General features: G+C 42.3%; 3 protein-coding genes across 5 annotated transcripts; all 3 read right to left on the reverse strand.

Moving 5' to 3' along the window:
• Positions 1 to 540: 540 nt before the first annotated feature.
• Positions 541 to 6,738, reverse strand: pdcd10b (programmed cell death 10b). Its single transcript, XM_063218885.1, has 8 exons — positions 6,541 to 6,738; positions 5,624 to 5,805; positions 5,164 to 5,217; positions 4,914 to 5,031; positions 3,846 to 3,972; positions 3,291 to 3,369; positions 2,408 to 2,490; positions 541 to 1,043 (listed from the first exon to the last, which is right to left on the reverse strand). The coding sequence occupies exons 2-8, from the start codon at positions 5,711 to 5,713 to the stop codon at positions 962 to 964; spliced, it is 633 nt and encodes a 210-aa protein (XP_063074955.1). The 5' UTR covers positions 5,714 to 5,805; positions 6,541 to 6,738; the 3' UTR covers positions 541 to 961.
• Positions 6,739 to 8,853: 2,115 nt separating this feature from the next.
• Positions 8,854 to 17,593, reverse strand: golim4b (golgi integral membrane protein 4b). Of its 3 annotated transcripts, none has more exons than XM_063218888.1 (14): positions 17,089 to 17,593; positions 16,183 to 16,257; positions 15,964 to 16,013; positions 15,795 to 15,848; positions 15,545 to 15,695; positions 14,578 to 14,654; positions 13,603 to 13,686; positions 12,317 to 12,490; positions 11,118 to 11,436; positions 10,966 to 11,027; positions 10,597 to 10,767; positions 9,350 to 9,415; positions 9,147 to 9,236; positions 8,854 to 8,996 (listed from the first exon to the last, which is right to left on the reverse strand). In XM_063218888.1, exons 1-14 carry the CDS (start codon positions 17,273 to 17,275, stop codon positions 8,868 to 8,870), a joined length of 1,689 nt encoding a protein of 562 aa, XP_063074958.1. In that variant the 5' UTR covers positions 17,276 to 17,593; the 3' UTR covers positions 8,854 to 8,867. The 3 variants fall into 3 exon arrangements, with proteins under 3 accessions (XP_063074958.1, XP_063074957.1, XP_063074956.1); XM_063218887.1 differs by having other exon boundaries at positions 12,317 to 12,484; positions 14,572 to 14,654; XM_063218886.1 differs by having other exon boundaries at positions 14,572 to 14,654.
• A 2,061-nt stretch (positions 17,594 to 19,654) lies between these two features.
• On the reverse strand, positions 19,655 to 20,914 carry ptx3b (pentraxin 3, long b). Its single transcript, XM_063219908.1, has one exon. The coding sequence runs from the start codon at positions 20,912 to 20,914 to the stop codon at positions 20,240 to 20,242; it is 675 nt and encodes a 224-aa protein (XP_063075978.1). The 3' UTR covers positions 19,655 to 20,239.
• Positions 20,915 to 26,448: the final 5,534 nt, after the last annotated feature.

The following is a 26,448-nucleotide window of genomic DNA, read 5'->3' on the forward strand; positions in this document are numbered from 1 at the left end:
TCTATGGAAAATATGTGAGGGCATAGGAAGCGCATCATCCCTTATCTCCTCAGTGGGAATATATGAGCTGCCTTACGCGTATGCAAGCCCACACAGGGGCATTACAGAGGGGCTGAGAGCAGAGAGCACAGGGGTGGGGGGCTCTGGTCTGGTTGCAGGTATTAGCATTGACAAAGAGCTTCCATCTGCCCACCCCTGCTAGCTATATTCTGTAACGCATCTTTGGGGATTGCATTTGGCCATTTCAGACCAGGGCCCCGGGGAAGGCAAACACTGCATCCCTCCTCAGCCGGTCAACTTTCCATTTCCGTGCCATTATGTCCACACAAATTGCAAACCCGCTGCCTCACAGAGAGGTCTGCTTGGGTCTTATCATAGGGCCCAATGGGGTACAAGACAGGGGCAGCACGGGTAGGGAAACCTGCACGCTCAAGCTTCATAGATATTCCTGCAAAACCCTGAAGACCAAGTATTCTTATTTTTCAGCCGAATGTGAACGCAGACAAAGAAATCATTAAAAATCATTAACCAATGGACACGTTTAAAAATTTGAACATTTGGAAACTATTTATTGAACATTTGCAACCAAGTTTATGTTAAATACATTACTCCCACCTAGTTCTCTTCCTTATGTCAGAACTTCAGACAGAATACCAATATTTACACTTTGTATAAGGAATGTTGCATGACACTTTTAAGGCGCAAAGTCTTTTGGCTTTCATTTGATTGGAACAATATTAAAAGTAAAAGGTAGTGAAGCTGTCTCAGTGGTGAACTCATGATAAGGAAGCTAAAAGTAAATTAATATATATATTTTTAAATTGTCTTTTAATGCCTTACCTCAACTTTCTCAACTGAGGCTAGGCTTATAAATTATACTTTGAAAAAAAGAAACAATGTATTTTACATTTCTAGGTGCCCATATCGCCACATGACGGTCACATCTCTAGGCCCCGGCCTGCTAGGCCACAGTTTTGAAGGTCTGAAGTATCAAGTTAGTTTGGTGGATGAGCCTGTTGGCACTCATAAAGACGTTTATTGCCCTGAAAGACAAAAAAACACACAAAAAACATAAAGACACGAATCAGTCATTTCTGTTTGTTGTTCTGTCAGATGTGGACAAAGTACATACATAATTACCATAATAAAGTTTCCTATAATATATGACTGAGACATCTATTGTGCATTTTCACAAACCCTTTGTTTATTATGTATCTGCTCATGGCACTTTGAAAGACTTCTTTCCGGGAGTGCCTGAAATAGGGTTCCTTTTATAGACTAGCCGTGCCAGACCCACATCAACAGTAGGTAGGTTTCTAAACGTCATTGGCAGGGGACAAGCAAAAAAGTCTTTCCCTCAAACTCCTCTGCATGCAACAGGATAGGACTATAACCAGCAGCAGCAGCAGCTCCACAAGTACCACATAAGACGCACTTGCACATTTGTTGGCCAATCGTAGGAGCATCAAAAGCCTAGACACCACCCACCCCACCTGGTTGTACCAGACTACATGATTTACTTCGTAATTAATTTTAGGTGTGGATCCTTGGTGCCCTGGAGCACTATGGTGGGAGAAGTGAGCTCAGCTCTGGTTTGAAATGAGCTCTGACCAATCGCTGACAGTTGACGTTCATGACGTATGTTATTATGCTCCCAAGTGCGTTCACTTATTGGCCGGTAACACTGGTCATCTGAAAACCGAGTGAAAACCCTCCCCAGAAACGCGTAATCAGAGCATTCATGGATTACTAAGTAATTCAAAATGAATGGTCTGGCCTGTGGGCTACACCCCATCCCCCCCCTCCTCACTTCGCATCACATGTTGCCACTAGGGGCGTCTATATCTCTAGGCGCTATCAGAGAGAGTAGAGAGAGAGAGGTTCCATTGGCCCATTGTTTCCTGGTTCTATTATGGCCCCCCTTAGGCAGACCTAGGCAGACCTAAGGACTGTTCTATTCATTGTAGGACCATTATGACACGGCCCTTTAGGCAGACCGGAACCTGGTCGTGTTAGGTGCCCATAGAAACCTATTATGTTGGCATATCTCTATTAAAGAATCTCTGGCGCTATGCTTTCTGGAATTAATAATGTGATGCTGAAAACATGCGGCTGATCTGGTATTCTTCTACTATGCACAGCATGGAAAGTGAATGAACAGCTGATACATGTCTGGTGTATTGATGGAGGGGTTAGGTAACGTGTATCGCAGCATTTTCATCACAGTAGAAGGGGATCCTTCAGGCAAGTCAGATGATGTGTATTAATCTTTCTACACAAACAAACAAAAAATTGAGAGGCAGGAATCTTCAATGAAGATTAAGATATTGACAGCACACATAACATGAATGCCAACAGATGTTCAGACACGCACAAAAGAGAAGCACACATTCACTGGGACACTTACTTTCCATCTTTGAAGTACGTTTTCAGGGTGTCACTGAAGCTTTTGGAATACTTCACAAACTCTTTCTTTTGGTGTTCAAGTGCCTGTGAAGGTCAAAGTAAACAATTATTAGTACTCATTACAAAGCTGAGACCTACAAACACACATGCTTCACATTGGCCTTATTCTACTGCCAAGATCTCTAATGTAGTCATCTTGTAAAGTCCTGTGGTGTCATTTTACAACTTCAAACATTTTGCTCAAGTTCCTAACATACAATCTAATCTAATCTAATGTAATCTAATCTAATCTACTTGCACACAAATGCAGATTTCCCCTATTTGCATCACATTTACAACTTTCTCCTGACAGATGGGCAGTATGAAGTAAAAAAGTGAAAGCCCACCAGGGAAACTCTAAACTCCCAATGTCATTGTGACATAGCACTTCAGAGCACACAAGTGCATACTGCACACAACGAAATTGCACTGGTTCATTACTCCCCCCACCAACCTGTCGGGTCAGGAGTCGAACCACCAACCTTTGGGCTACCAGTCTGACCCCTAACCGCTTAGCCATTATTATCCGTAGTATGAGATGTCTTTACATATTTGGTGTGCATTGTTCTTTGCTCTGTGACTGTAAACTATTTGCTACTGTTAAGAGTTCATGAAAGTGTGCTTGGCCAGATAATTCAGAATCTGATGGTAAATATTTTTTGTAAAACTTGTAATACATTTTTCTGATGGTACAACTATGCTTTTCAGGAAAACACGCAGCTGATATTCTGTTCTTCTACTACGCACAGCAAGGAAGGTGAATGAACAACTGACACATGTTAGTTTTCTATGATGCAGCAGAACTGTGAGTGTATGCATACGTGTGCACATGATATTGAACCTACCCGGCGGTTTTGATACTGATATTTCTTAAACACATTATTCACTGTGTCCAGGAGTTCCTTTATAGCACTTGCAATGTCTCTGTAGATGGAGAGAGAAGAGATGGCAGGTCAAGCTAACTCCTAGAAACAGACACAACCACACCTCCACACACAGACACTGATAAACCTTGCTTAAATTATTTCTTATAATACAGAAATGTTATCCTATTTGATCAGTTATTAGTTATCAGTTATTAGAGCGTATTCCTTGTACGTGCAAGCATTTGGCCAATAAAACTTTTTCTGATTAACATTTTACACAGCCTAAGAAATGGCAGCAATTTATATAGCCTTATGAGTTGATAACCCCCAGATAATCAAAACTAATCATAGAGTCCAAATGTCTAATAACAGGGTGGGTAAAGGCCATCTTATGTTATACATATGCAATCTTGATGGGTTATGTGAGAGCTTGAGGCACATACAGACAGACAAGAGCAGAGCTTTATAATCTTATGGGTGTGGGAAGAGGCGAACTTGATCAAATAGTCTGAATATTTGTGTCAATCCACTTACTTTATGGTCTGTAGGAAACGCACACGATCGTTGATCTCATCTGGGATCTTGCTTAGGATCTGTTTCAGTGCCCTGGCCTTATCATTCAGGTCTTTAAATTCCTGCTCCTGTCTCTCAATCATATATTCTGTAATAAAAGACAAAAGGAAGTCCCTCACCATGAATATGATTATACCAAAACAATAGTTCAGAGAGGTTGCTTGTGTGACACAAAGATCTTCAGTACAGGGACAAATCTACAGCAGAGTTTTCAGTAGAAACATTTCATCAAGAACACTGTCGGGTACAAATGTCAAAGGAACAGCGTTCTCTGTGCGCAAAACATCCATACAGACCTTGTCGAAGAGTGTTGCCAATCTAACCAACATGCATCAATTTGTGTAAAAAGCATGGTGGCTAATTGGCTAACCTTAGGTCTGAACATGACAAAATGTATTTCTCTTATAGTCTGTAAAAATCAGACGCATTGGAAACTGTGGTCAAAACGAATGTGGCAGTTGTGAAAAAAAACCTATGATGTAATTCTTGATTGGCATGTAAACATTAGTAATTAACAGTGACATCAGTTTGCAGGTAATACCACCCAATCAGTGCCAAATTAACCTCAACTCACACAGTCAAACTAAACATCATGTACTGAACAAGTACCGGTACTGTGTTTTCCCTTGAAAACACTTAGTTTGTCCTACGGATATGGCCACTATGGAGAATGGACTGACAACCTCCTGCAATGTATTAGTGGAAGCAACCATTAAATATAAAGAATAAACAAACCAACAAATATATTACAACATTTAAAAAAATAAAAAAACATAAATATATTTTACATCATGCAAATAGTACATATTATCCAATAGTTAACAAGCAATAGCTTCAATTGTATATTTAGCCAATAAATTAAAATTTGACTCAGAATATAGCAATATACAAAAGAATGATGTCATGAGCTTGAGACCTCCAAAGTATTACCAAAGTATTCCAAGCATCAGTTGATTTTAAGGTCATTTTCAATTCTTCCTTATGGAAAACAAGACATCAATGATTTGAAAAGCTCTGGATTATTCCCACCTTCCACGTCATCTGCAGCCATGCGAAGCAAAGACTCTGTGAAGTTTATTTCCACGTTCTTCTTTTCCAAGATCTTCACGATTATGTCCTGAGTGAGACCTGGGTTCTCTTTCTCAGCCTATGTTGGAAACATAAAAACACCACGTGAAAAAATAAAACAAATTGCCCTGTCTCAGACAAAACTTGACTTTACAATGTTGATGTTGTTTCATTGTTGTTGTCTGATCAAGAGTAATTGAAAAAAACTCACCTTAATGAATGCTGCCCTTAGTGTTTGTGCTGCTGATAAATCTATCCTCTCCAACTGAAAAGGAAAACAATTTATAGAGGACATGCACATTAGCCATGTTCATACAAATGTTATCAGAGGTGCACTGGAGGGGGATGACAAAAATGATCATTCTCTATGTTTAGGTTACTTGAGGTGATATGACCATGCAATTTGCTTTATCTTGCAATATTTATGTAATACAAATCAGGGCTACACTAAAATTCTTTACTTCCAAAAGTCACCACCATGCATTAAATGTGTTTTCTCGAGTCAGGTGCATCGCAACATAGGCAATGAAAACATAAACAAACAGTGAAAAATTAGACTAGATCTTGGCAAATATTGTAACACTAATGCAAACATGTATACACTATGCATACACAGACAGATGGATGTGCAGTAGACGGTGATGTTTACACTGTGACCAGTCAATCATTACCTCATTGAAAACTGGGTACATGACTGCGTATAATGTCATGGAGACCATTGAGTTCGTCTCAGCTTCATTCTTCATCTCTTCCATTGTCATCCTCAATGGAGGGCCTACCCCTTGTGAAAACGAGCAAGGAAAGTAGGCCACTACTTCCTAACAGCAGCCGTGTCCTTGGGCCTCGGAACACCCTGCGAACCAGACGAAGGGCACTTATCATCACCGAACAGTCTTTGACAGGATGGCAAGCTGGCCGTGACGTCCTAAAAACCTTGCGTTACAAATATTGCTATATTGCCGATCTTCCTGGATCAATTAAATGAGGTACACTCAGTCGCCCAGTGCTGCCCGCTACAGCCACCATTTATTTCGATAGACTAGTTCTACACAGATCATATTTTACCTTAAGGGACCACTTCATGTTGACAAATGAAAATAGCCATGTCATGTGTTTGAAACTTTTCAGCTTAACGACATACGCGTACAGGTTGGACTTGCATCATAGTACTGAAGAGGAACATGTATACACATGTATAAATACACCGTGTCACCTTATCTTCTGGTTTATCGGTAGCAAAATATATGACGTATATGGATACAGTGTTTCCGCTATTAGCTAACAGTAACGCTCTGTTAATCACGCTGTGAGCATTTTACAGTGCTGAAAAGTCGACAAATGTGACCGTAATCAGAGCGCTTGACACACATCAGTCCGCAAGTAGCTGAAGTGCAGAAATATAATGCGCCCTCTCTGCTATTTAAAGCAAGTTAGCAAGGCAATTAGCCAGCTATAACTGTCTCATAGAAGGCCAATACGCTTGGCTAGCTGGTTTGCCATTGGTAACTAATAGCTTCAATGTTTATCGAGATTTTTTTTCTTGAAGCACATCCGAAAAAATGTTACTGAACGCACAAAAAAATGTTACCTTTTCCAACTTCCTTATGAATGCCACAAAAACGTTAACAATATACTCGAAATAATGGCTTCGTGTTTGTTGTTCAGCAGTGTTTTCTCTTCTAGTTGAAGAAGGAAGACGGAAACATCAGCATTCGCCTTCTTTGTGTAGATTGCTTGTTAAGAGTCAATGCTGCTTGCGGCACTGCTGCCCCCAACAGGCTCGGCAGTTGCAAAGGTCTAGGATTCTACTTCTATTTTATTTATATTCAATGTTTACAAAATACTGTGTTGTTGATTGTGACAAAATACACAACACTATACATTTTCCTTTTTGGAGAAATGATACTGACTGGTTTCAACAGAATGTTTGACAATGGAAAGATTGATCAATGATTTAAGAGTGGAGTTCTCACTCTAAAATTACTGTCAGCCTTTGTCCTGCACCTTTCCAGGGGTGTCCACAATCTTCACTTTCAAACTAAGTTTGAACAATGAACATTCTGAAGAATGTGGAGCTCTATAGAATGTTATTTTAGAATCTTGCATTGTCGAGGAAAATTCCTTTTATACAACACAAAAATCAATGCTAGGCCTAGAAATAGAAAGAAAAGACAAATCATAATAGAGAAATTGTTTTCTATTAAGCTATGAATAGAGATGTGTTTTAGAACAGATTTGTGAACAGCGGAAGACAGAACTGCTGCATTAGTGCAGTGAATGCTGCGTTTTGGGCAAAGATATCACACAAATAAGCATACTGCACTTTAACACACAATGCTGTCAAAACACTGTAATTCTGCAGAAAAAAAACCTTGCACGCTACTTTGTTTTCCATAGGGTGGTTTCTGCTAATGTGTACATTTTCACTCTGGGAGATGTTTCAACCAGGTGCTAACTAATAATAACTTATTTTGCGTTTTACATTATTGGAAGATTCATAAGTGTAACGGAGGCTAACTAGCATAGAGTTGGCGTGGAACGTTGGTAAACCTCCCTCCGATAGCCTCATACAGTCTCGTGCCGTTGGGCCGAGAGACTAGTCTCTTGGCCCAGCGGTATCGTACTGTGTCTCCCATTGCCGGACCGTTGTAGTTGACGAGGTCGCACGTTCGATCCCCGAGGGGGGTGAACAGGTGCAAGATGACCTCCGTCACAGTGGTGCCGTGACCCGGATGGGAGTGAGGTTTAAGGGGGAGAGTGTAACGGAGGCTAACTAGCACAGAGTTGGCGTGGAACGTTGGTAAAAACCTCCCTCCGATAGCCTCAGTCTCGTGCCGTTGGGCCGAGAGACTAGTCTCTTGGCCCAGCGGTATCGTACTATGTCTCCCATTGCTGGACTGTTGTAGTTGACGAGGTCGCACGTTCGATCCCAGAGGGGGGTGAACAGGTGCAAGATGACCTCCGTCACAGTGGTGCCGCTGACCCGGGATGGGAGTGAGGTTTAAGGGGGAGAGTGTAACGGAGGCTAACTAGCATAGAGTTGGCGTGGAACGTTGGTAAACCTCCCTCCGATAGCCTCATACAGTCTCGTGCCGTTGGGCCGAGAGACTAGTCTCTTGGCCCAGGGGTATCGTACTGTGTCTCCCATTGCCGGACCGTTGTAGTTGACGAGGTCGCACGTTCGATCCCCGAGGGGGGTGAACAGGTGCAAGATGACCTCCGTCACAGTGGCAACCTCTGGTCTGCAAGTCTGACGCCCTAACTGCTTACCCATGACTGCCCGTTGCGTTTTACATTATTGGAAGATTCATAAGCACATCCCAAATGCAATGTGTTGAAGCACATTTTTTATATTCTAACACTTAGCTCAGTTGTTTTAAAAAAGTAACTTTTGAGTTTATGACATAGCCCAGGGATGTCAAACTCATGCCCGGGGACCAAATCTGGCCCACAGTCATCTTATTTGGCCCGCGAGATCATTTCAAAGGTGTATTACAGTTGGCCCACACACTTCATAATTGTATAGTGTAACAAGACTTGAACATGAAATTTGGTATGTCAAAGGAACATGAGTGGACCCAGGCCAATGAAACAGCTCACTCTCATGTGTAACACAATATGTGCAGGCACATTTGAACCACCAAACATGATGGGAAAGATTGCATGTGTGAAGTTTAACTATGAGTTTGGAGTGCATGCACACACAATTTTAGTCCATTTTTCAGGTAAATATTGAGTTTGGCCCGGAAATGTGTTCCATATTTCGATTTTGGACCTCAGCTCGGTCAATTTGAGTTTGAGACCCCTGCCTACCAGTCAAATAAAACTATTACAGCATGACAGAAATACAAGTAAATCTTTAAAAAATAAAAACCAACACTTTTATTTAAAAGTATTTTTTTTATTTAGTCAGTTTTACATCTCTGCTCTTCTGATTGTGTGGATTTCCCCAGGCCCTCCGGGGTCCTCCACTATTTCCACATCCTCTTTATAATCTTCTTCATTATTATGCTCTTTATCTTGGATGTCTTCATTCCATGCCCCCTGGACAAAAATGTAACCAAAACCTTTGTTGAGAAATTTTAGTCAACCATATGTATCATCAAAAAAAATCTGATAACTTAATAATTGTTTGTGTATTCATTGTATATGGCTGTTAACGTGCACACCACTCTAGTATTCTTCTCTACTAACTTGTTCTGCATTTTCCTCACTGTATGGATCTTCTTCATTTTCTCCGTCTTCATCTTTTTCCTGTTTCTCCTCCAGAATGTCATCCCCAGCCTATGGGAAAGAAGAAGAAGATGCCTTCTACTCTTTCGTGTTCTGTCAGCTGAGAAGATGTTTAAAACCATGGTGATCTAGCACATGTTCCTGGATAACTACTAAGCCTTTACCTCTTCCTCTGGCTCTTCGTACTGGTCGTCCAGATTCTCCTCTTGCTGGTTAGGGCTTCCTGCCATCTGATAGTGAAAACAAACACACAACTCTGTGATCCACCAAGCAGCCCACTCCTCTAAGGATAAGGATAGTATTGTTCATTATACACTACTCCTTCTTTTCCACAAATGTGCATAAAACAGTTACAGGCCTCAGTCCTTCAAACGATTTAAATGAAAGTATTCTGGGTGCAGTGGAGCATCATGATATAGTGCACAAAGGTAAGAAACGTGATTTCAATTCTTGGTATGACCAGCGCATATAAAGAAATTGACAATAAAGCCGACTTGACTTGACTTGAAAACCATGGCCAGGTAAATTGCTCATGTGCAGAGGTGTCAAAAGTAAAAGTAAATTTATGGTGTAATTACAACACTAGCACATAGCATTACATAGCTGTTACACCATTTACTTCATTGTACCTAATGAGATAGATAGACTGTGTTGTTACTGAAAAACACTGAAAATCTAACAAGGACCCAGCACAAACTTGATCCAGCCAGTGCAGAGTTAGCTGATCGTAAGACAAGCACACGGGTCTACTGGTAACTCAGATAAGTTTCTTGTGTTGGAAGGAAACTGTGTTTTTTTAATATACTTTTACTTTTACTTTTGACACCTCTGCTCATGTGGACCCAGGTTCAAGTCCAGCCTGGGTCATTTCCCAAGCCTATCCAGTCTCTCTCTCCCACTCACTTCCTGTCACAATCCTCCCCATCATATCCACAATAAAGGCACAAGAGGAACCCATGAAATATACAACATCTACAAAAAAAGCAACTCCCTTCTTCCATGCCAACCACCATTTTCCAGCCTGAGGCATGTCTGCCAATCCCTAGAGCCAGTCTGAGCTGCAGCCAAGAAACCCTGTCACATCCTCTGTTTGCCCTTAGTACTAAGGGGGTTATCCATGAGAGGGGGTCCCTTAGCGTAGCGTAGTGTTTCTCAACGAGGGCGCTACAGCGCCATTGGGGAGCCCTAGGGGGTCGTTGAGAAGGATGCAGCTACGGTGTGGCGGGGCTTAGTTCCCATTGAGGGGGGGCATTGATCCATTTTGTTTGTCAATACTAAGGGAGGCATTGGCAGGCTTATGATGAGGTCAAGGGGGTGTTGGGAGGCTTATGATGATGTCAAGGGGGCGTTTGTTCAAAAAAGGTTGAGAACCACTAGTGTAGCGGGAGGGTGGGTGGCAAGCTGCTCTCACCACCAGCTGTTCCTCCTGTGCCACTCTCTCGTGGCTGCTGGTTGGCCGGTGGGCCACCTCATCCAGTCGTGCAAGCTTGACCTGCTGTGGCTGCTGTCCTACCACTTCAAATTCATCCTCTCCTTGGTTGTTTGGATCCCCAGCAGGATTCAGCACCTCATCCTTCAGGTCCTAGAGGGGTGAAATACAAAGCAAATGGAAGATTGAAGTGCCCCGCACCCTCCATGGCAAACATTCTGAGGCAATTCTTATGAAATTCAAGATTACTCATTTTGCAATCGGTCAAAGGTGAAACAACTCACTTTTCTTTTACACATACAGAGACACATTGGAGTTTTGAATATCTTAAGAAACAGTAAATATCCTAACCTCAACAGGTATGTGAATGTCGTCAGCCTCCTTTTTGCTCTTGCGGTGTACATGCAAGTCGTCTGGAAGGGGGAAAACATTTTCATATGTCTAGTTTATCTATTCCATTTGAAAATAAAGAATCTCTTTTTGACCAACTCTCTCTCCATTACCAAGAAGTATGTCTGGATTTAAGATCTCTGGCTGCCTCTTCTGTCTGCCGGGACCGTCTCTCCTCTTCTCCTCCTCGTGAGAGTATAGCAGCTCCTTGCCAGCATCCCCATCCAACACATTGTGCTCCAGCCGACTACGCCAGTGCTGAAAACTTGTCTTTACACGGGGCTCTGAAATCTTTGGCTCTTTTGCCTCTTCCTTTGCAGGAACAATCGTGGCCTGTTTTGGTCCCTCTGTCTGTTTTATGTCAGGCTGAACGTCCACCACATCTGTATGATGAGAAATTTCAGAGGCCACCTTCTGCCTCTCACTGATTATCTGGTACAGGAGACAAATATTAACATCTTTTCGATTAACACAGTTCCTGTACAAGCAGTTAAATTATGGAATTTACATGAAGTACTGGACTATCACAATTCTTCAAAAGCCTTGTGTACTCTAAATTATTTAAATACTGCAACAGATTCCACAACTTAACAGCCAGAAAACAAAATCAGGGGGGGGCATTTCTCAAAACCATAGTTGGCAAACTACATGCTTTGTAGTTTGCAATGCAATTCCCCATTGGCAGCTACCCCAAGTTGCTAACTGGCTAACAATTACGCTTTCGAGAAATGCACCCCAGGAAAGCAAATCTGAACTGGATCTTTAGTGTAGTGTAGTGTGATGGGGTCACCGGCAGGACTATTCACTATTTGCTGAAAATGCTCAACTACATCATAACAAAATTGCTATAACAGTGCAGAGAGGCTTAAAGGGGTATGCCACTATTTTGGGGCTTAATACAGTTAAAATCGTTGGCTGGGGTTTATATAGGTGGTAAAGTGTCTTATTTTTCATGTGAAGCGTTGTCTTGCTTTAAGACAAGTTAAAAGAGGGAGTATGTCGCTAAGCTAGTGAAAGTCAATGCATCCATGTAGCATTGCTACATGCTACACGGATCCATTGACTTTCACTAGCTTAGCGACATGCTCCCTCTTTTAACTTGTCTCAAAACAAGACAACGGCTTACATGAAAAATAAGACACTTTACCACCTATATAAACCCCAGCCAACGATTTTAACTGTATTAAGCCCCAAAATAGTGGCATACCCCTTTAAGTAACAGATTACAATTGCATATTACAATTTTGGGGACAGTAAGGTTATTACATAGGCTCTGCGCTAAAGGGTTAAAGAAGTACTTAAGAGTTCATACGGGAGTTTGTTCCTGTGCGGTGGTGTGCCCTGGCTGGGGATGAGGGCTGGGCTTTATCTTGGCTGCTTCTGGAGCACTGCTCTGGGCCCTCTCTGCTCTGTAGCTGTGTGCCACAGTCACGCTATCCCTGTGGGTGGTGTCTCCTTTGAGACGTTGCAGCTCCTCCACCTGAAGCTGAGTTCAAAATGCAGCATGAACTTTAAAAACACCTGATACACCCAGAACACACCAAGCAGAGCATGCAACACCAGACACCTGAGGCTAGTGATGAGGCTGAGTAGACATGGACATTCACACACACATGCAGATACCTACAAATGTTTTTAAAAAGAGATAATGAGCATGATTCAAATGGCTAATACACTTGTGTCTTCCGGACGAATGTCGTAGACCACAAGTTAGTTTAAAACAGATCCTACATTTCCTTACATGAAGGAGGACATCCCAGAGTGAGGGTGTGAAAGATTCATGTTACATCAATGATCCTAATACATCACAATTTGCAAATGACTTTTTTCAGCAATTGACATATACAGCAAATGGAGTGATAATGGAGCAGTAACAAAAAACAAACAGAACATACTCAGAGGCCAGCCATAGCTTTTAAGTTCCTATTGTGCTGCTGTGTACCATAAGTGGGACGTTTTGCATGTAATGGGGCTGTGGGTTTACTTTGTCCTGAACAGCATGCAGTAAGCCATTTCAGTTCGGTACACCTGCTATGTGTGGCACCAGTGGTTAATGATGAGCAGTCTCATGCACTCCTGTCAATGTTGCAATCCTTTCTTTAAAAAAAAAAAAAGATGATGAAAGAGCCTTCCTAACTACATAGGGGAATGGGGGAGAAACTGCCTTTCAGTGAACAGTAGTTTTGAATGCTTTTGAAAACCTACCAATCCATGGGCTTCCTACAGTACCAACTGAGCCCCATCTCAGATCTGTCTCTTCAAAATCTTCACTTCTAATAAATGACAAAGGAATAAAGAAAGCTGCAGAGGAAAAAGGAGGCGATGACCTTTGATTGGACAAGTGCTTCACATTTCTAAGCTAACATACATGACTCAGGTTTAGTAAGTAAGGAGACAGAACATAAGGTTAGCATTCCATATTCTAGAGTCTATGCAAAAACATTCTCAACAGTTCAGCATGGCTACAGAACTGTATTCAGTGTTACGTGGTTTGAAAAAAGTCATGCAGACAGAATCAATAAAGCAGCTCTCATTCCTCAGTCGTACAGTACAGACATGCCTCATCATCTCTCAGTTCTGTCAAAGGTACCCCATCACCTTTGCCACGGCGAGTGCATTCCTGTTGTCATCTACAGTGACTTTAAGTTGATCATTTGCAGTCCTTAAGTTTGTGTGTTGTTGCTGCATTGTGAGAAAAAAAAATCAGGTATTAATATAGGATAATATTAATATAGGATAATAGCAAACACATGGCTCATCTGAAGAAAAACAATCACATGAAAACAGTTTCAGCATCCCTTTCTATAATGTTCACAATAATGTTCGAATGATATAGTGCAGTGATTCTCAACTGGTGGGTCGGGACCCAAAAGTGGGTCGCGGAGGGTTCCTTTGTGGGTCGCAGAGCTGTGATGCAATGCACTAAAAATGACTATGATGTCGAAGACAGAGTGAAACATGGTTAATAGGCCTCTTCCTCTCCACTACTTCATAAGACCCATTGTATATCAGCATATCAGCATACAATGCAAATAATAATGCATATTATGAAATGCATGGTAATATTTTTTTACCGTTATTGGAAGAATCTGACAGTGCGACACGCAGTTTGGGTCACAACATATTGACCACGGGAAATTGTGGGTCACAAGACTATTCCAGTTGAGAACCACTGATATAGTGTGTATATAAATGTGTCTTCTACTACTACCCTAGCGTTTGGCAACGGGGACGCTAAAGCCCCTGGGGGCGTTGAGAAGGGTACAGCTGAGTAGGGGCGGGGCTTAGTTCTTATTGGGGGACATTAGTCCATTTTATTTTTCAAAATGAAGGGGGGGTGTTGGCAGGCTTATGATGGGGTCAAGGGGTCATTGGGAGGCCTGTGATGAGGTCAAGGGAGCGTCTGTTCAAAAAAGGTTGAGAACCACTGTACTAGCTGACAGAATCATTTGTTAAGGTTCCTATTCACATTTAAATAAAAATCTATATTAAGATGGCAATTGCATTATAATATGATAGTTATTGAGTGTTTTGAATCAGCACTGCTATCCATGTATAATGCCTGACCCGCACATCCAGTAGCTGTGTGCGGATTTCCTGATGTGCTTTCCTCAGCTGCCGGTTCTCCTCCTTCAGGTTGTACACATTCTCTGCAATAAATACAAGACATACAATACAACACATCACATGGAGTTCTTGAGGTTTTTTGTGTGTTTTTATAGCCATATACAGTATGTTTAGCCTTATAACATTCCCATTGCATATTGTACAACAATCCTCCTGTCACACTGATGTTATGCTGTAACCCTGCTTCTTTCAATCCGTCTACAGGGGTGGGGAACCTTTTTCATTCGAGGGGCAACTTCAAATCCTTCCAAGGGCTGTAAAACTCCTCCGAGGGCCGTACTATGAACACAAACCAGATTTCCCCCTGCACTTTAGGCCTATATTTAAGGCAGCCACCTTTAAAACAGATCCCACCTTCTCTATGTCCTCTGAATATAACTTAATCGTATTGCAAATGTAATTTCTAAGATTTACAAAATATGTCATATTTCATGTGAGGCTAAATAACATTAAAATTATTTCAGGGGCCTGCAAAAACAGCTCAAGGGCCGTGAATGGCCTCGAGACATAGGTTCCCCACCCCTGTTCTACAGGCAATACTGACAGAACTGCACAAATATGTTCCTCCTATGGTGTATGCTTGTCAGGGAGTACAATTCATTCAAGACCATATGAAGTGTGTGTACATAATGTGTTTTGATTTCTTTACACTTGCAATGTAACAAGCAAATGGTGTGGTTGAGCAAATATCAATATTACGGCTCAAAGTACAAAATGCTAACTAGACAAGGGGGCAACATTTAAGAAGTGAACTTTTCCAGTTTCCAATGTTGAGGTGTTTTAAAAAGGGGGGGGGGTCTCTCTCTCTCTCTCTCTCTCTCTCTCTCTCTCTCTCTCTCTCTCTCTCCCTCATTTCCTGTCCCAGTCTTCACTGTCCTGTGTAAACAAAGTTGAAAAAAATAAATAACACTACCTTTGAGTCTGGAGATCTCTATCTCTTTAGTGCGCTGGAGATGGTCAATTTGTTCTCTGTGCTCGTCCAACGCTCGCTCATGGGTCTCCCCTTGGTTTTGATGCTGTTCCTGTAGTTCATAGTACTGCCTCTTCAAGTCATCGTGTTGACTCTTGTGTAGGTGACAAATAGCACAATGATGCAATGTAAATGGATGGACAAAAATAATGAACCAAACAAAAAACTTCTGTCCTACCTCAACTCAGATTACCTTTAATAACTGATGTTGTGCCTGCAAAGCGCTGAGGCGGTTGGTTGATTCTTGCTGTTGAAGATATGAAGAAATGTAAATGAAAACACCTCTGCTGTCCTCTGAACACTGGAGGAGGCACTCAACAAAATGCATTATGTAATATCAGTGGTACAAATAGTTTACAAACCTTTTCTTTGTTCAGTAACTGTTCAGACTCAAGCTTCAATACAAGATGATCTGTGATGATAACAAAAAGACACGGCAAGGTTATTTTGTGACATTTGCCAAACAACTATCTGACTTCTTCCTTGTAACTGTAAATGACTAGATTCTCTACAAAAAGAAACTACTAATGGCATTCAGCTAGGTCGATGTGACTGGCGGTATAGGGCTGTCTGTTCTTTACCATCTTTGGCCTTTTTGTGCTCCATCCTCTCCTTCTGCAGTGATTTCTCCAGCCTGGACCTGTGCTCATACACCACTGACAGACAAAAAGCAGGCCAAACAAATGTGCAGCATTTTATTAATATGCTTGAAACTAATGCAAGTGCATGCTTCATTTTTTGAGTGGGTGGTGTGTGCGTGTATATTTCTTTAATTCATAAAAGGGACAATTATGTGATGCTGTGTGTGTGTGTGTGTGTGTGTGTGTGTGTGTGTGTGTGTGTGTGTGTGTGTGTGTGTGTGTGTGTGTGTGTGTGTGTGTGTGAGAGAGGGTGAGTGTGCGTGTGTGTGTGTGTGTGTGTGTGTGTGTGTGTGTGTGTGTGTGTGTGTGTGTGTGTGTGAGAGAGAGAGGGGGGGTGAGTGTGTGTGTGTGTGTGAGAGAGAGGGGTGTGTGTGTGAGAGAGAGAGAGAGAGAGAGAGAGAGAGAGAGAGAGAGAGAGAGAGAGAGAGAGAGAGAGAGAGAGAGAGAGAGAGAGAGAGAATGTGCACAACACAAACAGCAGAAATACCACAATATGGTGATATCTCCGGTGCTGTTGTCCCTGTCTGGTAAGCTCAACTGCCCAATTCTAGAAGTTTCACTATTATGAGTTCTGTAGGCCTATATCTAGGCCTACTAAACTTGAGTCTAAAACCTTTGTCTTCCCAGCATTTTTGTTCTTTAGGCCTACTCTTTTCTTTAATGCAATTTCTTAAATAAAGGTTCTGCAGCATTTTCATGCAAGAGGAACTTGCATCTTCATTTCAGTCCGGACGTTGAACTTCTACCACTTGCAACAGATGACACACACGAGCAACTTATCATCAGTTCCATCATTTGGGTGTGACGTATGCCGTCCGTGCACGATGTGTTGTTATTCAGTTTTACCTTGAAGTTGAGCCGACAACGATTCCTGGTGTTGCTGGTACTTCAGAGCCATCGCCTCCGTCTTTTTTAGCTGCTTGTGCAGCTCGTATGATATCATAAATGCGTACATACTTCCACATATGACCGTAATGAGTAAAAAGGACTGAAATATTTTCCTCTGCCTCCGGGAGCATACTCCTTTCCCCATTCTCAATCGACTGTAGTTGGTCTTGGGTGGGTCGCCGAGGTCAGACACAAAGTGTCAAAGTGATTGTTATCGCTGTCATCTGCCTTCTTTGTAAATAAACTAAAGGGAATGCATAGTTTGCAAACGTTACTGCAACAATGGCGTAAGTAGTGTCTTGGATTTGCCTCGACTTCCTTTCTTTCTACATGTTGCAGAAAAACTGACGAAACACACTGCCCATCCCTCGATAATCGCTTGGTTCTTTGAGGCCAAGGAGAAGAAGCACACAAATTCCTCTGTTCAAATGTTCTAATAGGCTACGTGTCACAGGACTATGCTGAAGAAGTTCTGAGTAGAAAGATCCCTGTCCAGGAAGCCCCTCCTCCTACAAAGCAGCAACAGTTCAGTTGTTTTCTGTTAGATTATGAAATAGCTAATTCTGGTGGTCTGTGAAAATAATATTTGATTTCAATTGGCAGTCTGCCAAGCTGATTTCCCTTATGCATTTGGATCATTTTTGTCCCTATTCTATTGAGTGTGTAGGCCTATGGTTTCTGCATGCAATTTTATTAGGCCTATCATTAGGTTTTTATGCTTTCTTAAACACTCTGTCATTTTTGCTTTTGCTTTTTTTAAATTATTATTTTCTTTCTCTTTTGTGAAGGAATGCCGCCCTGCTGTTTGTAAATGTGCAATAGAAATGCAATAGCCTATTATGCAATACAAAATAAAAACACTCTTCCTCTTCTTTTTAGGCCTATTATTATTATTAGGCCTATTATTACTGTTATTATTATTATTACTATTATTATCATTGTCATTATTATTGTTATTATTATTATTATTATTATTATTATTATTATTAGGTAAAGTCTGTGTGATTTCTTTGGACAGTCTCCATTTGGGCAGCTCAGCCTGTTCACCATTCTTGTGAACAGGCCACAGCTCAGCGTAGCCGGCATTTTAGGATAGCGGTCTAGGCCCAGAGACAGTCACTACCAATGCCTTCCTCTAAGGGGCAACAGAGCTCTCATTACATGCATGGTATACTCATATCACCACACTGTGGACTGTACACAAATGTCTCTTTCACTCTACTTGTTTGAAATGACATTATAAGGCGGCCTACCTTGTTGACACGAAGCAATCTGGTATGCAGTGGGGTATAAACCAAAAGAATGGTCATTCAGTCAGGGGATCATGGGGATAAGACAGTGGTCAAAAGCCTGGTTTCACACAATTGGAACACTTTTCATCACCATAAACATTTCATCGTAAACATATGGGTGTATCTCTAAGCCTGACGCCAAAGTGGTCAGGACAGACAGCGACGGCTGTCTTTTCACTGGCCTTGTGGCTAGACTTCCACAGGCAACATAATTCACAGTATGGCAAACAACAATTCTATAATGGGCAGGGCAACCATTAAAATGGCATATAAACAGCTGAGGGAATGTGGAAAGACTGTCTGTTTTTGATTAACTCTACGCATGTTAATAGTATGGCATGTCTGAAAGGCCCAACTGTAACTTCATCTTAATCATATAAGTTGAAAATGTTGGAAAAACACAATTTAAATGTACTTACGGTAGGAATTAGACATCAGAGGCGTTTTACGTTGTATAGACTTTATTTGCAAATATCATTTAGGTTTGGCTATTTTCATAAACAAATAATCAAGGATGCTTTGTGTTACCACATAAACAGCCCCTTAGGTCTTCTTTTATGTGCTACTTTAGGCCTTAAAACATGAGCATATAGGTGCAAATCTGAAAACATTTGTTGTAGCCTATATAAAATAGTACCCTGCGCCCTAAGAGATGTTCAAGCTCTTGTTAAGATTTTCCACTACAACATACATAAGGTGATGTTTAAGAATGAATAACTGTGAATGTAAAGGGCTCTGAATTAAATAAAGAAAATATTTTGTATCATATATTCAACTGGCTCACATAGGACATGTGTTCTACAAAGACACATAGATATGTGGTCTACAAAGACACATAAAGACACACATGTGTCCCATATAGTATTTGGTGGAAAACTATCAGCATGTTCAGCAGCACTGCCATAGTGACATTTCTGAGACACTCTAACCAATAATCACATCTTTATGATCCTGACATGACTTCCTCCTTTGCACTCTGAGAGATCTTCTGAATCGTGGACATCAAGAACATCCAGGCCCCAAACATCCAGGACATCCCGGCCCCAAACATCCATTCCCCTCATCTTGCCTGTTCGTAAAGGCCAAAAGTAGGTCTGCATCTTTCTAGGCCATGTATGACTTCCTTGTTCCCGCCCAAGCAAAACTGGGCCACCTTCAGGTACAGCGTGCCCCCAGTTGGCCAGCCCATCCGACAGGTTTAGTTGTTGCCTATCGACACACAGAGAGGCCAATACATGTGCAGCGGGAGTGCATCCACTGTCCTACACTGATCATTGGGGCACCATTGGGGGCTGCCCCCTTTCACAGGTGAAGCATAAATGCAATTTCGTTGTGTGCAGCGTGCAGTGAACACTTGTGTGCTGTGGAGTGCTGTGTCACAATGACAATGGGAGTTGGAGTTTCCCAGTTGGGCTTTCACTTCATCATGTTCCATGTCTCTGCCATCCGAGATGCATCACCAACAGTTCATTGAAGATCGCATTTTTAGAAGAATCTGGAGCTCTTGAGGATTCTCTTTTGTGCGACAGGGGAACAGTACTGTTTTGATCTGTATCTCTGTCTCGCTTTAACCCAGAGACTGCGAATGAGCTCAAGGCCATTGGCATGTCAGGCTTTACAGTGGCAAAGTCATTTATAGTGGGCATTGGGAAGAGCAGGGCTTACTCACAGCATGAAGAAGGAAATACAGACAAAACAAAAATAACAATTTTAAAGCATGAAATGTCACTGCTAACATGAACTACAATTTCAGCCTTTCATTTGGTCACAATTATTGTGATAAGCAGAGCTTCATAATTTTTACATTTTCTGTGCATCTAATGAGAGACTAATGAACGCTGAAGTGCAGCCAACTGTGCCTGGACCCTCTGGAGGTCTGACGCGATGGCGAGGAGAGTTATCTCCATCTTGGTTCCTCCTGCTGGTGTTGCATGCTGCTCCTTGATACGCGTGGGCACCACTGTCTTTATGGGAACTTGAAGAGCCGTCCCTCGCCCGTAGCCACTCTCCAGCTTCGACAGGCACGCGGCCTGAGTCCTTTGTATATCCCGCAGCAGTTGGAGTGTGGTGTTGTTCTGCATCTGGCACCTCTCCTCGGCCTCTCGGAGCTGTCGCTGGGTCTGCTCGAAGCCTTGGCTCATCCTCTTGCTCAGGGCTGTGCAGCAGGTGATGCCCTCCTCCAGAGCTCTGGTGCAGCAGGCCTTGCTGCTGCTCTCGGAGGAGGACACCAGGTGCCTCATCTCGTCCCTCAGGGAGCGGAGCTGCACCCGGACCATGTCGTCCACCTGCTGCAGCAGCATGTTCTGCCTCATGTGGGAGTCCTCCAGCATGATGAAGAGCTTGTCCCACCTGCTCAGGTCCCGCGAAGCGCACGGGGCAGCCGTGGGACTGGGAGCCACTGCTGCTGCTGAGATGACAGAGGGACACAGCGGTTGCTTTCGCTTTACACAGTCTTGTCTTTGAGAACCAAAGCAAAGCATTGGCCACACCATATCCATAAAAGTGAATATAATGTGTTTTTATTTTATTTTTGAAGAAACTGGTCATTATGTAATGGGAAATTGGTCCGCCAGTTTTACTTCAGTTTTTACTTTATGAACGCAAATGCTTTTGCATTCAAGTTATTTTACATTTTGCATCAGAAAGAAGGTATGACAGAAAAATGCATCTTACCATCTGATTGCTCATCTTCTGAAATGTCATTGTAATATGACTCAGCATAATTGACGTCAATATCCCCCGTGTACCCATATGCCACACAATTCAACATGGAAAAAAGACAAACAGTCACTAGTCCCTGTGATAGACGCATTCTTCTCATTATATCAGACTGGCCCTTGTTTGCCAGTGCAAGAACAGTAGGCTTAGCAGCCCGTGCTGCTTGCTCCCCCCACTTGGCCTTGTATTCCAAAAATCTTCCTTTGTGATGACTGAGCAGCAGTTCTCCAAAGTCCCCTGATGTGAAGTATGCACTGGCCAGTAGGCTGACTAAGCCAACAGGAGGCTGGCAGTCTCTTTTAAACCCGGCGGGCTCACGGGGGCCAGGGAGCAGTGTGTGAGGCAGCCTGTGCATGAGATGCTCGAATATCACAACCTCTCCTGGTGGGGGGGGGGGTGTAGAGCAGTCCGTCAAGCAGGAGGAGTTTTCCCTTGCAAGTGTTAGTCAGAAGCAATTAGTGACGGTTAGGTGGTTGACTGACTGAGCTTGGACACATTTCGTACTGAGATTACTGGTTGCTATCAAAGTAACTTGCGCCGTTACATGCCATTTTTTTAAGTTGTGTTACAAGAACATTGAAAGTATGTATCAATTCAGGAACCATTGATGAATGAGTTCTTATCTCACACACATGGAAGCCATTTAGTGGGATAAACTAAAAACACTTGGTTCCTCTTAGTCCTGTGTAGAGGTCTGGGCCCCTTCTCTACAAATCAGTTTCTTGTCATCCACAGAGACCTGAGAATCTTCTCCAACTTTGTGGTCTGTAAAAAATGGGGTCCTCCCACAATGAGCAATGAGCAATGCAGGTTCAAAAACTGACCAAATTTAATTTATGGTTGAGATGACATCCACTTGTTAAATCCTCCCACGTTAGCCTGAGCCATATGGTCCTGTCTTGGGTGTGCCATGTCTGTTTCAGAGGAGGTGTCACAGCAAGGTTAGGCACAACCACAGGAGGAGGCGGTTGACTGATGCTCCCTCGCGTCCATGCCATGAAACAGTACGCATGACTAATCCCCTTCCGCACTTTCGCTGATCTAAACATCACAAACACTATTTTTAGAACTAAGAAAGTAGTGAAATTATGAAATTATTTTTGACCTTAAAATGCATAATGTTTAGTATATTAATAATGTTATGTGTAATAAACCTGCTGTCTGTGAAAACGTGTTACAGACATATCTTCACCTTCATCACACCTAGCTGATATTGTCGTGTTGGCAGTACAGCTGGAACCAGTGGCAGATTCACTCAACTAGTACATCCATGTCCCTATCAGATTTGATCAAGTAGATGAGGTTGTTGGCAATGTAACAACAAAATAGGTAAATAGTCTATGAAAAATGTATCTAATGAATTAGCACGGAAAAAGGCACGGAACATAGGCCTAATGATGTAAAGCTGTGTTCATAAAACTGCAGGTCCATATTCAGTATTATTCACAGCCTACTACAAAAACAAACAGGCACACTCTAATGTTTCTTGGAGAGTAAAAATCTCAGTGTGGTTTGTCAAACAGCAAATAACCACTATCAGCCCAGCTATTAACGCCACAAACATGTTTCTTTCTACGCCATGAAAATAAATTATTTCAACATCAGTTGGTTATTATTGAAAAGTACTGTATTGCAATTTACAGCATACACACCACACTGTATTATGGCATAAAATAGTGTATACAGCAATAATGTATCACTTCTGAATGCATAACCATGTATTGAGCACAAACCTCCCCTCTAAATCAGGGGCAAATTGAAAACATCTGGTAATGGAAACATGACATGAAGAAACTGATGTGTAGCCTATGTGAATGTCCCACACTGAAACTATGAAAATATGTTTTTGAAAGGTTTTAGGGTAATTTCGTATCCCATTACAGGAGAAAACAGAGCAGGTTATGACAGGGGGTGGGGGGGGGGTAAGGTAGGTGACGTTATTAGTCTTGAGCTGTAATACCTGCTGTGCCATAATGGGGCTGGGTGTAGGCAACGTGTAATGCCTCACAAATCATTTACGCTGAGCACTAGTCACTCTACCCGTATACCTCCTGGGCCAGATCACACCATTAGACTGTGTGCAGCTGAAGCATGTGTAACTGTTTTGGGAGTGTGGCTGTGTGTGGTTCCCTGTGCGTAGGCTGAATGTTTGAGTGGGGACACTATGCCATGAATTGTTCTATTAACACTCCACTTCTTCCCCACCCATATAATAGTCCCAGCCAGGGCTGGACTGGGGGAGAAATAGGGCCCAGGCACTTTTGGCTTAAAGGGGCCCCTCATAATTAGCGCCGCAGAACTGATTCACCGGTGGGCCCTGCACCCTCGTGGGCCCCCATTTTCAGAAATGTAAAAAAAATATATATTTTTCACATTTCTGAAAATAGGGCCCCCCGAGGGTGCGGGGCCCACCGGGAAATGCCCGCTATGCCAGGTGGCGAGTCCAGCCCTGGTCCCAGCGCACACCCCAACATGCTGACACTGACGCCACAGTGCAGAATGGGAAAAATGACCTCAGGTCTTACACATTAAGTTGCAAAAGGACTCAAGTGAAAGGTGAGTGCGGAGAGCCAAACAGCAGCCCAGTGTGTAGTATCAGCTGGCTCTGGCCTCCGGATTACTCCTGCAGGGGCTCTGTTGCCACCGGGCTCGGGGAAAACATTACAACGTGAAGGAAAAATCATGTCTTTCACTGAGAGAGCCTGGAAAGTGGATACTAATCCCAGCTCATAGATTTGCACATGGATCATTAGCTGATAAATGTCTGCTGTAAAGTCACTTGTTGGTCTCAGGGGTACTTCTGCACAGGTCCTTGGAGAGTATGTTCCCCTGATCCAAAACAACTTCCAATAACCATGGGTCGTGAATTTTTTTTTTTTTTTTAAATGATGGTGGTGGGTATTTTGCCAGAAAAAAACTCTCTGATTTATTACTGTTTCTTGGTTGTGAATCTTCCTCAGGCTATGTGTTTGCTGATGAGAGCCACAGTAAAATGTTTTTAAGGCCTTTGTTTAGTAAAGAAGTACCGGTATGCTTGATAGCAACAATCAGTTCTTCAAGCTTACTATATAAGTGAGTCAACTGCCTTATGCCCATGTGCTAGACCAGGGGTGGGCAATTATTTTGGCCAAAGGGCCACGTTGGGTTTAGAATATTGCCCGAAGGGCCAGATGTCAATAATAAAAAAATGGTGTACATGTAAGCTATGCCATTCTTGCACATTGTAATGAAATGTATTAAGATGTACCCTATGTAGTTGATTAATCTTAAATTCGCAAGACCCCTGTTTTAGGTATCAATTTTAAGAATGTTGAGGGACCTATACTACCCTACAATTTCAGAACGCAGTATAATTCAAAATGGCAAACTGAGAAAAAAGGCTTTAAAGTTTCCTTTCTGGCCACGCGACTGAGTTGGAGGTAAAGTGGTGATGACACTTCCATATAATACTTTTTTATGGTGGAAATTTATGCACACAAGAAAAAAGAAAAAAAAAACAAGATTCTCATTACCTTTTAGCTGAAAAATCATTATACTGCGTTCTGTTGTGGTATTACTGTCTACACCAAAACCACGGTGTCAATGGAGAAGTGCAGTATAATGCGCATTATACTGCGTTCTTGGCTAGTACGACGTAACCTCCTAAAACCAAAAAGCGCAGTATAGTCAGTTTTTATCGTTTTTTTCTGAAATGGGACCAAGTTGGACCAAAGAAATTCAACACAAGAAAAAGAAGGTATTTTAAAGCCAATTTCCGGTCTAAACACATTTTCGACAATTTTCAAGATACTGCGTTCTGATATTGTAGGGCAGTATAGGCCTACAGTAGATCTGTAATTAATAAGTCTTTCTTGCACAGCCTCTGCAGACCACATCAAATGGCTCAGTGGGCCACATGTGGCTCTAGGGGGGGCGTTGAGAAGGATACAGCTGAGAGGGGGCGGTGCTTAGTTGCCATTGGGGGGCATTAGTACAGGTGATATTTTAGTTTTTTTAATACTAAGGGCGGTGTTGTCAGGCTTAAGATGAGGTCAAGGGGTGTGTTGGGAGGCTTGATGATGAGGCCAAGGGGGCGTTTGTTCAAAAAAGGTTGAGAACCACTGTGCTAGACCCACATGCAAGTGAGGTAGGTATAGAAAAGTGTTAAGATGCTGACACCTGGCTGGGCCCAAGGAAATAATCTGAAATCACCCCGTCCTCAAAGTAATGGAGATCAAACTCTGCCCTTTCCCTGAACTGACCCGGGAGTGGACAAGTGACAACTGACTGAAAACAGGAGATATCAGATTGATAGCAGGCAATGTGCCATGTTTATTAAAGGTGCACAGTGCCAGTGTGCCACATTATGTGATAGTGATCCTATTTGGTATGCATGAATTAAGTGTGTTGCAGTAATCAATTCGGCCATACAAAGTCAAAATGCAACGCCAACACTGAATCTGAGGAAAAGGCCTTATTGGTATTGTTGGATATTGTACTGTGTTACTGCAATCTAAGACGGGACACGTTTGGACCACAGGACTTTGTCACAACATACAGGAGGTGTTATGAACACGATTTTCAGTCTTAACTGAAAATTGAATAAATATGTAGTTACTTCACTTTTCCTTTGTATGGCAGAATAGCCAACATTGACTTAAAGAAACTCCCGCACACTGACCATTTCGCTGTTCTTTCTTTAATAAACAACGTTTCGGTACTAGACCTTTAATTGCCTGATGAAGGTCTAGAACCGAAATGTTGTTTATTAAAGAAAGAACAGCGAAATGGTCAGTGTGCGGGAGTTTCTTTAAGTTGTTGCTGAGTGACCCATGGGCCATCTCCGACGCACCTGCCAGCTGAGGTGTGCGAAAAAAGTTGAAGTTTAGAATTCCCTACATTGACAAACTGTTTCTGGTTATTTTTGAAATGTCACTGGGGTCCCAATAACCTCTAATTTATTGCTGTTCAATATGCAGTGTCTTGTCATCCACTGCCCACTAGCCTAATGAAAGTAGGCCTACACCTGTTCATTTGGCAGGACACAGGCATTGGGCTACTCTACAATCTGATTGGGCCTAGTGAACAGATGTTTGATAAAGTCTTACTACTTTGTTTTTGTAGAGTTAGAAACGCCAAAATTCACCATATTCACCCTTAAAAAAATCCTGGATCAAGATCGTGATCTGGATCAACACCAAAATGTAATCACTTGTTCCTTTTGCCATTTCCAGCAACTCCACAAAATTTCAAAAATCCGTGGACATAACTTTTTGAGTTATCCTTAGTGTTGCCACCTGTACATGTTTTTCCTGATTGCCCAGGAGTT

This window comes from Engraulis encrasicolus, chromosome 16 (assembly GCF_034702125.1).
Source record: "Engraulis encrasicolus isolate BLACKSEA-1 chromosome 16, IST_EnEncr_1.0, whole genome shotgun sequence".
Classification (NCBI taxonomy): Eukaryota; Metazoa; Chordata; class Actinopteri; order Clupeiformes; family Engraulidae; genus Engraulis; species Engraulis encrasicolus.

Coding starts and splice junctions, on each gene's coding strand:
- pdcd10b (XM_063218885.1), bottom strand. CDS start 5,713: ATGACAATGGAAGAGATGAAGAATGAAGCTGAGACGAACTCAATGGTC. Junction 5,218..5,623: donor TGTACCCAGTTTTCAATGAG/GTAATGATTGAC, acceptor TTTCCTTTTCAG/TTGGAGAGGATAGATTTATC. Junction 3,370..3,845: donor CGTTTCCTACAGACCATAAA/GTAAGTGGATTG, acceptor CTCCATCTACAG/AGACATTGCAAGTGCTATAA.
- ptx3b (XM_063219908.1), bottom strand. CDS start 20,914: ATGGTGTGGCCAATGCTTTGCTTTGGTTCTCAAAGACAAGACTGTGTA.
- golim4b (XM_063218886.1), bottom strand. CDS start 17,275: ATGGGGAAAGGAGTATGCTCCCGGAGGCAGAGGAAAATATTTCAGTCC. Junction 16,258..17,088: donor GTTGTCGGCTCAACTTCAAG/GTAAAACTGAAT, acceptor TTTGTCTGTCAG/TGGTGTATGAGCACAGGTCC. Junction 13,687..14,571: donor CACAGCTACTGGATGTGCGG/GTCAGGCATTAT, acceptor CTCACAATGCAG/CAACAACACACAAACTTAAG.